The 9787-nt window shown below is 41.0% G+C and overlaps 1 protein-coding gene across 8 annotated transcripts in view; it reads left to right on the forward strand.

Annotated features, from left to right (window-relative positions):
• The window catches only part of USP16 (ubiquitin specific peptidase 16), a 29933-nt gene extending 21122 nt beyond the window's left edge, over positions 1-8811 (forward strand). For all 8 annotated transcript variants that reach the window (XM_063702734.1, XM_063702735.1, XM_063702733.1 and 5 more), the window contains 5 exons: positions 999-1662; positions 3106-3200; positions 4436-4522; positions 8139-8295; positions 8403-8811. In XM_063702734.1, coding sequence (XP_063558804.1) covers positions 999-1662; positions 3106-3200; positions 4436-4522; positions 8139-8295; positions 8403-8524 — 1125 coding nt within the window. In that variant the 3' untranslated portion in view covers positions 8525-8811. The remainder of the gene's footprint in view (positions 1-998; positions 1663-3105; positions 3201-4435; positions 4523-8138; positions 8296-8402) is intronic.
• Positions 8812-9787: the final 976 nt, after the last annotated feature.

Here is a 9787-nt window from a genome sequence, read left to right on the forward strand (position 1 = left end):
GCCTGGGTTTAACAGTCTTAGTACTCTGCCTGGATTACTTCCCTTAGCACAGAGACCATGTCTTGCATATTTTTATTTCTACAGTAGGGTGACTTTTTGATGGTTGGTGATGGTTTATTCCTGATTTCATTTAAATAACTTTTTCTTTCTTTTTTTGGGGAACAGAGTCACTTTGTTGCCCAGGCTGGAGTGCAGTGGTGTGGTCTCGGCTCACTGCAACCTCCACCTTCCATGTTCAAGCTATTTTCCTGCCTCAGCCTCCCGAGTAGCTGGGATTACAGGCGTGCACCACCCATGCGTGCATTACAGGCACGCCTGGCTAATTTTTGTATTTTTAGTAGAGATGGGTTTTCACCATGTTGGCCAGGCTGGTTTCAAACTCCTCACCTCAAGTGAGATGCCCTCCTTGGCCTCCCAAAGTGCTGGGGTTACAGGTGTGAGCCACCACACCTGGCCTAAATAACTTTTCTTCATAATTTATTTTTTGAGACAGAGTCTTGCTCTGCCACCCAGGCTGGAGTATAGTGTGCATGATCATACCTCACAGTAACCTTGAACTTTTGGGCTCAAGTGATCCTCCCACCTCAACCTGCTGAATAGCTGGGACTACAGGTGGACACCAACGTGCCCAGCTAATTTTTATTTTTTTTTAGAGATGGGGCCTCAGTATGTTGCCCAAGCATACTGAGTCCCAAACTCCTCAAGTGATCCTCTTGTGATCCTCTTGCTTTGGCCTTCCACAGTGCTAGGATTACAGGTGTGAGCTGCCATGCCCAGCCAATTTCGTCATAATTTTTTTGATCCTTGATAGCAAAGGAACTTTTTAGGATCAGATTGTGAGAGTGAACTCTTCCTTAGGAAATTATTTTTGATTGACAAGCAGCAAAACTGCATATAGTACATGTGTGTGTTTTCTCCTTCTTCCTCTATCTCTCTTCCTCCTTTTCTCCTGCTCTTTCTTTTTCTTTATTTTTTGATGCCGTATACTTTTTACCCAGAACCAACGAAGACAACAAAAAATTCAAGGAAAAGTTCTTCATTTAAATGATATTTGTACTATTGACCATCCTGAAGACAGTGAATATGAAGCTGAAATGTCACTTCAAGGAGAAGTAAATATTAAATCCAACCATATTTCACAAGAGGGTGTTATGCATAAAGAATATTGTGTCAACCAGAAAGATTTGAATGGCCAAGCAAAAATGATTGAAAGTGTAACTGACAATCAAAAATCCACAGAGGAAGTAGATACGAAAAATATCGACATGGATAATGATCTGGAGGTTTTAACATCTTCTCCCACTGACTGTACTAGGAAGTTAAATGGTGCCTACCTAACGGAAGGGAGCAATGGAGAAGTGGACATTTCCAATGGTTTCAAAAACCTAAATTTGAATGCTGCTCTTCATCCTGATGAAATAAATATAGAGATTCTGAATGATAGTCATACTCCTGGAACAAAGGTGTATGAGGTTGTAAATGAAGATCCAGAAACTGCTTTCTGTACTCTTGCAAACAGGGAAGTTTTCAATACTGATGAGTGTTCAATCCAACATTGTTTATATCAGTTCACCCGTAATGAGAAACTTCGAGATGCAAATAAACTGCTTTGTGAAGTATGCACACGGAGACAGTGTAATGGACCAAAGGCAAATATAAAAGGTATTTTAATGCTCTCACTGTACGTAAAATTAATATTCAGGGGCACATTTTGCACTGCATAGGTAGAGTACTCCTAATTGTATCAGGATTTGGATGGCATGAATAAGTGTCCTTTTCTGTGTAAATATTTTAATAGAAGGATGGAAGAAGTAGGACTTTATTGAAGTGGCTAATACACTGTGACATCCCAGCAGCAGTTAAATGGGATAGTTTTCTCCCTGACATCTCTCCCTGTGGGTAAATTGTCCCCTTGGAATGCAGTCACCACAGCATCCTGACACATAGTGGCTATTTTTTTCCACTCTTACCTCCTTTGCACCCAGGATGCCACACTTGAATTTATCAGTGAACTAATATGACATGCCCAGTGCAAAGCACTGGGAAGACAGTGCTTTCTTACAGTCTTCCTCAAATGGGAGAAAGGATCATACTGACAATTTTCCTTATCTCCCCACTGCCTTTTTTTTTTGGGTTTGGGTAAATAGGATGTGGAGGGGCTGTGGATTCCTAAGGATTTTTAGTAGCATTGTTGAAACATTTTAAAATTCTAAGTAGAATTTTATTTATTTACATATAGAGACAAAAAGTAAGCCTGTGTGTGTGTGTGTATGTATCTATGTGTGTGTATGTGTATATATGTATGTGTGTGTATATATATATATATAAGCTCAGAGACTATACAAAAATAGGCTTACTTTTTGTCTGTATATATATCAGCTCAGAGACCATACGTGTGTGTGTGTGTGTGTGTGTGTGTGTGTATTTTTTTTTTTTTTTTTGAGACAGAGTCCTGCCCTGTCTCCCAGGCTAAAGTGCAGTGGCCAATTTCAGCTCACTGCAATCTCCACCTCCCGGGTTCAAGAGATTCTCCTGCCTCAGCCTCCCAAGTAGCTGGGACTACAGGCACCCGCCACCACGCCTGGCTAATTTTTGTATTTTTAGTAGAGATAGGGTTTCGCCACGTTGGCCAGGGTGGTCTCAAACTCCTAACCTCAAGTGGTTTGCCCGCCTAGGCCTCCCAAAGTCCTGGGATTACAGGTGTGAACCATTGCACCCAGCCTAAAAAATATTTTTTATAGATGAGCATTTGCAAATGATTTGATGTGATGGAATATACTAAACTTTCAACCTCATTAACCAAAATATTGTGTCTCTCCACAGTAATTCAGTTTTGCTCTGATTGTAATCATTCTCAGTTATTACTGTATTTTGATTTCATCAGTAAGAATGTATGGACATTTTAATCTCATATATAAATACCTATAAAATATCTTTGATTTTGCCTCTTACTCCACAAATTCTACAATATTTGTTATCTAGTACTTCATAGAAAAAGTTTACTGATCCTTGCTTTAGATGTTTGGAATGATTTTATAGCAAATCTGAATGCTTTAGGGGTCTAAAATGATTTTCCTCCTGTTAAAAATTTCTTCTTTTCTTTAGGTGAAAGGAAGCATGTTTACACCAATGCCAAAAAGCAGATGCTCATTTCTCTCGCTCCTCCTGTTCTTACTCTTCATTTAAAGAGATTTCAGCAGGTACTCCTTGTTACCCAAAATTTGTTTTAAATATGTAACACCTACTTTATTACCTATTTTTTTCATTACTGTCTCAACATACTACTTTGTTTCTTTGGTTTTCTGTTGTTTCTTAACTCTAATGTCATTGAAGTCAGAAAGGGAAAAACATAGGGGCTACGCAGAGGCACATGTGAAGGTGGAGGCACAATCTCCTCAGATTTCCTAGAACTCATTTATGTCCCTCTTTTTAGTACGATTGGCATCTTACTTTTATTTCAGGTTAAAAAAAGAAAAAGACTGGTGTGTTACATATATCTCATGCTTAGGAATATTAGTGATTTTTTCTGTTTTGTGTGTGGCATCTTGTTTTTACGGACCCTTGATAAAAAGACATTGGTGCCTTGGATTGTCATCATTTTGGTGACCTCATCTTTTCTGGAAAACTTTTGCTATAGCTGTATAACTTCTAAACTGTGTTGCAAATTCCAAAAGTACTTTCAGTATCTTCAGAACGTTTTTCCTCTTGTGGTTGGTATGGGCTTGACTAATTGGGTGGGCCTTTATTAGCAATTCACTAAGCTTGGTTTGAGCATGAGGCTGAGAGCGTGTGTTTCACAGAAAAGTATTATGCTATCGCTGAGTTTTAAGCACTCAGAACCTGTGATTTAATCTGGCATTTCCGGATGGCTGAAGCAGAAACATTGAGAATTTTCTCACGAGAAAAGTTTTTTTTCTTCTTTTTGAAACAGTCCTGTATGTCACCCAGGCTGGTGTGCAATGACACGATCATGGCTCACTGAAGGTTTGACCTCCCGGTCTCAAGCGATCCTCCCACCTCAGCCTCTATAATAGCTGGGACTATAGGTGGCTACCACCATGTCCAGCTAATTTTTTAATTTTTTTGTAGAGACAGAGTCTCACAGTGTTGCCCAGGCTGGTCTCGAACTCCTGGGCTCAAGTGATCCTCCTGCCTCAGCTTCCCAAAGTGCTGAGATTACAGGCATGTGCCATCATGTCCAGCTGGGAATAGCTTTCTTAATGTGTTGGTGTGTGTTTTTTGTGTGATACGTGTGTACTTAGCAAAAGCAAACCAACTTGGAATCAGTTAGTCTTCAGGAAGAATTGAGTCTCCAAAGAAAATTGAACTAGGACTTAATGTTGATATTCTTTTGGACATCGGAGGGGACTTCAGTTTACTTAACCTGTATTGCTTTTCCAAGAAAAGAAATCAATCTATTATGCTTCTCTTTTAGGCTGGTTTTAACCTACGCAAGGTTAACAAACACATAAAGTTTCCGGAAATCTTAGATTTGGCTCCTTTTTGCACCCTTAAATGTAAGGTAAGTCAAAGTGGTCTTTTTCAGGAAAGTCCTTTAAAGTCAAATCATGGCTTACCTAATGCTCCAGTAGCAACTCACTTAAGTATGAAGTTGATAACACTTATTGAGTAGAGTGGGTCTTTGATCATTGTACCTTTATAATTTGAAGATTAGTGATGAATCATTTTGAAGAATGGGTTATTTCAGTTCAACGTTTGGAATCCCCTTTATTATGGCATACATTGTCTTGTGAGCAGAGGGCATAAAACTAAAGGTGAGCAGATCTATTAATGAATAATCTGTTTAATGTGGTTGAATGTTAAGGCTGGTGAACATAGGTCAGGAGTGGTATACACTTAACCCAGCATGTTGGTGGTTCAGGAATGGCTTTGTAAAGTAAACCATGCCTCAACTATATTTAAAGAAGGAGTAAAAGTAGACGAATCAAGATGAAATGAGTTTTGCAGGCAGAAGGAACAGCAGGAGTAAAAACAGCAGTGTAAAATAGGATGGTGATTGCCAGAGACTGGTAACGTATGTAGTTCTAGAGTTTACAGTACAAGGTATAGGGAGAGTTGAGAAATGAAGCCAGAGAAGTGAGATAGGAATGAAGTTTTGGAGGGTTCTCATGGTGAGGAACTTGGACTTCATTAGGTATACAGTGGGGAGCCCTGAGGAGTTTAAAGCACTGGGGTGGCATGGTCAGATTTTCATATGACGTAGGTTACTTGTTGATGTATGGAGGCTGAATTTTAGGATGGAAAGACTAGAGGTGGGGAAATGAGTTTGGAGGCTGTTGTATTAATTCAGCCAGTAGTTGATGAGGGCTTAAAGTTGGGCAGGAGATGGGGAGATAGAAGGAATATTTCAGGAGGTAGAATTAACCAGACTTAATGATTGATTGGCACTGTAAGGTGAGGCAGAGGCCTTTTATAAGTGGATGCTGAGGGTGGCAGAGAAAGGGTTGAGGATGATTCCTGAGGCCTGGCACGACAGATGGGAGTGCTGTAAATTGAGATAGGATATATAGGGAGAAAAGCAGGTTGAGAAAGGATAATGACTTCAGCTTTAGATACATTTGAGTGTCAGATACCTTTGAGAAATTAATGTGCTTAGTCTAGAAAACATTTGGATATACATATCTGAGACCTATAGCAGAGAGGTTAGGATGGGCCCAGGGCAGAGATTTAGAAATCAGTACATATGTGGTAGTTTAAACTATGAGAAGATGGGATCCCTTGTGTATAGAGTCTGAAGAGAGAAAAAGGAGATGGCCAATGACAGGACCCTCCTAAGTATCTGAGTGGAAGAGGCAGGGATAGAAAGTGAGGACACCACAAAGGATCTCAAAGAATCTGCATGTTGAAGAATTTGGGGTTGGGCGTGGTGGCTTACGCCTGTAATGCCAACACTTTGGGAGGCCGAGGTGGGTGGATCACTTGAGGTGAGGAGTTCAAGACCAGCCTGGCCAGCATGGTGAAACCCTGTCCCTACTGAAAATACAAAAATTAGCCAGGCATGGTGGTGTGCGCCTGTAATCCCAGCTACTCGGGAGGCTGAGGCAGGAGAATTGCTGGAACCCGGTAGGCAGAGCTGCAGTGAGCCGAGATTGCGTCACCGCACTCCTGCCTAGGTGACAGAGCAAGAAACTCCCTCAAAAAAAAAAAAAAAAGTCGGGGCCAGTTGCTGTGATGGGCATAATGGAAGAGGCAGCTAAGGACAATTTATAAGATTATGGTCACATTGAGGACTATGACAAGGTACATGATCATTTATTATACTTTTGTTTCTTAGCAGTAGCGGCCGTCTGGGTTTGGGGCATGGCAGGTACATTATAGGATTCAGGGTGAGGTTTTGTGATGAATTGGATATGGAGGAGATTATTTGTAAGTGATAACATGTGATTGAAGTTCCCAAACTTTAATGTGTATGTGGGAATCAGACCTACAAATTTTGATTCTGTAGGTCTAGTATGGGATCAAAAATTCTGCATGTTTAATGTAAACTCTCAGGTGATGCTGATGCTGGCTGTTCATGGACCACATTTTGAATAGCAATGGTCTAGACTGCATATGGGAATTATATTATGTCAGTTTCCATGCTGCTGATAAAGATATACTGGACAAGATATACTGGGCAAGACTGGGCAATTTACAAAAGAAAGAGGTTTATTGGTCTTACAGTTCCACATGGCTGGGGAGGCCTCACAATCATGGCAGAAGGCAAGGAGGAGCAAGTCACATCTTACATGGATGGCAGCAGGCAAAGCAAGAGCATGTGGAGGGAAAATCCCCCTTAAGAAACCATCAGATCTTGTGAGGCTTATTCACTATCAAGAATAAGGATGGGAAAGACCTGCTCCCATGATTCAGTTAACTCTCAACGGGTACCCTCCCATGACGTGGGATTTGTGGGAGCTACAACTCAAGATGAGATTTGGGTAGGGACACAGCCAAACCATATCAGGAATGAAGCCAAAAGTCTTCATAGGTGAGGAGAATATTAGCATTGGAGATCCTGTTAGGTTAAAGAGTACAGAATAGGTGAGATGAGAGTTGAATAAACAGAAGATTTGTAGACTAAGACTAAAAATAAGATTTATGTCCCTTCAGCTCAGGAGTTTGAGACCAGCCTGGGCAACATGCTGAAACCCTGTCTCTACAAAAAATTAATTTAGCAGGTCATGGTGGTGTGCACCTGTAGTCCCAGCTATTCCAGAGGCTGAGGCGGGAGGATCACTTGAGCCCAGGAGGCAGAGGTTGCATTGAGCTGAGATCATGCCACTGCACTCCAGCCTGGGTGACGGAGTAAGACCCTGTCTCAAAAAAAATTTTATGAAGTTGAACAATTCTGAGTGATGACAAGCCCAGACTCTAGTCCTGGGTGTGGTTGACTAAAATGGAATGGCATTTAAAGTCCTGTGAGGATCATAGATGGACAGAGAAGTACTAAGTTCTTCAGTGAATATGGAGGCACAGATTGGGAAGCTGAGTATAGAGACAGTACTACTGAAGGGCAGTGATGCCTGTTACGGACTTTTACATGAGAACATAAATAGTTGTCTGAAAAGTGGCTCCTGGCCCAGAGAATGCCTGTTCCTGTTGCCAGCCCTATGGCATATGGAGTCCTGAAAGAATAAGCAGCCTGCACTCTCTCGTGGGGAAAGTGAACACTTGAGAGGTTGAATGTGCTTCTCACCAACTCCCTTGGGGACATTTAAAGATGTAAGGGGTAATTTTTGGCACAACCTAAAATACTGTTCTCTTCCTGTTCAGGGCTTACCTTTTTTTAAACAGGGTATTCAGAGTTGTTAATAGCTGGGGTTGTTAAGAATTATCCTCAGGCTCCTAAAGAAACTGGCAAGTTGAATTCAGTTATTTGGTATCTGAGCCAGGTAACTGCATCAAGTGGCCTGTGGCTTACAGCTTTTCTACCAAGGGAACAATGGTGAATTTATAATAAAAACAGAAGTGTCTCAGGCTGAGAAGAGGTATGGAGAAAAGAGTAGACTCATGAATGATTTCTGCACTCTCAAAGTAATGGTTAAAGACCCTTTGCATAGTGTAAACTTGTCTTGCCCATGACATCTGTGTAAATGGAACTAGAACTAACTTTTGGATTCTACTCATTTTTAAAGAATGTTGCAGAAGAAAATACAAGGGTACTCTATTCCTTATATGGAGTTGTTGAACACAGTGGTACTATGAGGTCGGGGCATTACACTGCCTATGCCAAGGCAAGAACCGCAAATAGTCATCTCTCTAATCTTGTTCTTCATGGTGATATTCCACAAGGTAAGATGTCTTGGAAAATTCAGGCACTCAGCAGATTACGGCAAAACCAAAAAGTAATCAACTTGAATCTTTCCATTTATGTTTGATTTTTCATTTTCTCATGACAGATTTTGAAATGGAATCAAAAGGGCAGTGGTTTCACATCAGCGACACACATGTGCAAGCTGTGCCTACAACTAAAGTACTAAACTCACAAGCGTACCTCCTATTTTATGAGAGAATACTGTAATAATATCAAAAGCACTTTTTCTGGAAACACATTTATGGCTTTTATAATGGCTGAAATAACAATAAAAAAAGACTAATTAAAATCATGTTCACTTAACATTAAATACATGCCAGAAGAAATCATTGAAGGGAAAAATACCTAAAAATGTACAAAGGTTTTATATTGTCATAGTGGTTTTTATTCCTGCTTTGTTTCTGGAAAGGAAATCCTGAATTACTTAAGTCCTTTGTGTTTAATATATCTGGGTGATGGATCACAACACATCAATAAACTGACTTACCCTAAAATCTTGTTTTATTACTGGGAAGATTTTAACTTCTACTGACTTACCCTACTAGGTAACACTTTAAAAAATGTTTCCTCAGACTGGCTAATGAAGCTTCATTACAAGTGTGTTAATTTTTTTTTTTTTTTTTGAGACGGAGTCTTGCTCTGTCGCCCAGGCTGGAGTGCAGTGGTGCGATCTCAGCTCACTGCAAGCTCCACCTCCCAGGTTCACGCCATTCTCCTGTCTCAGCCTCCTGAGCAGCTGGGACTACAGGCGCCCGCCACCACGCCCAGCTAATTATTTGTATTTTTAGTAGAGACGGGGTTTCACCGTGTTAGCCAGGATGGTCTTGATCTCCTGACCTCGTGATCCCCCTGCCTTGGCCTCCCAAAGTGCTGGCCACCGTGCTGGGCCATACAAGTGTGTTAATTTTATAAGCATCTATATTGACAGCAGAATGTAAATGGGAGCAATGTTTCTTTATAATCCTTCTGATGCCATAGTGTGCATAAGCTGGGGTATATAAGGCCTTACTCTGTATTTGCTCTGTGCCAGTGGTCAACTGATTTTGGACAGATGTAAGACAAACCAGTCTCACTCCTATGAGTATAATTGGGTACCAAACCCCTTAATACCAGCATACCAGAGAAAGCCTGTGAACTGTCCCAAGTCAGCCACTGTTTGAGTTACATGCAACACAAAGAGCTTAGGGACACCAAGCGTCTCTGAACTTCTTGAAAGGTTCTCTGAGGACGACTTCGACATACAATGAACACTTCTAACTTGCTGTGGCAGTAATGAGAGTTGTATCATTCCTAACACCTGTTGAGTTTATGTAAGACCCAGTCAGTCATACTGCTTCTAAAATCTCTTGGAAAGAATACTAAAAACAGGCTGGCGCGGTGGCTTATGCTTGTAATCCCAGGACTCTGGGAGGTCAAGGCAGTAGGAAACGTTGAGCCCAGGAGTTTGAGACCAGCCTGGGTAACATAGTA

Source organism: Gorilla gorilla, chromosome 22 (assembly GCF_029281585.2).
Source record: "Gorilla gorilla gorilla isolate KB3781 chromosome 22, NHGRI_mGorGor1-v2.1_pri, whole genome shotgun sequence".
NCBI classification, from domain to species: domain Eukaryota; kingdom Metazoa; phylum Chordata; class Mammalia; order Primates; family Hominidae; genus Gorilla; species Gorilla gorilla.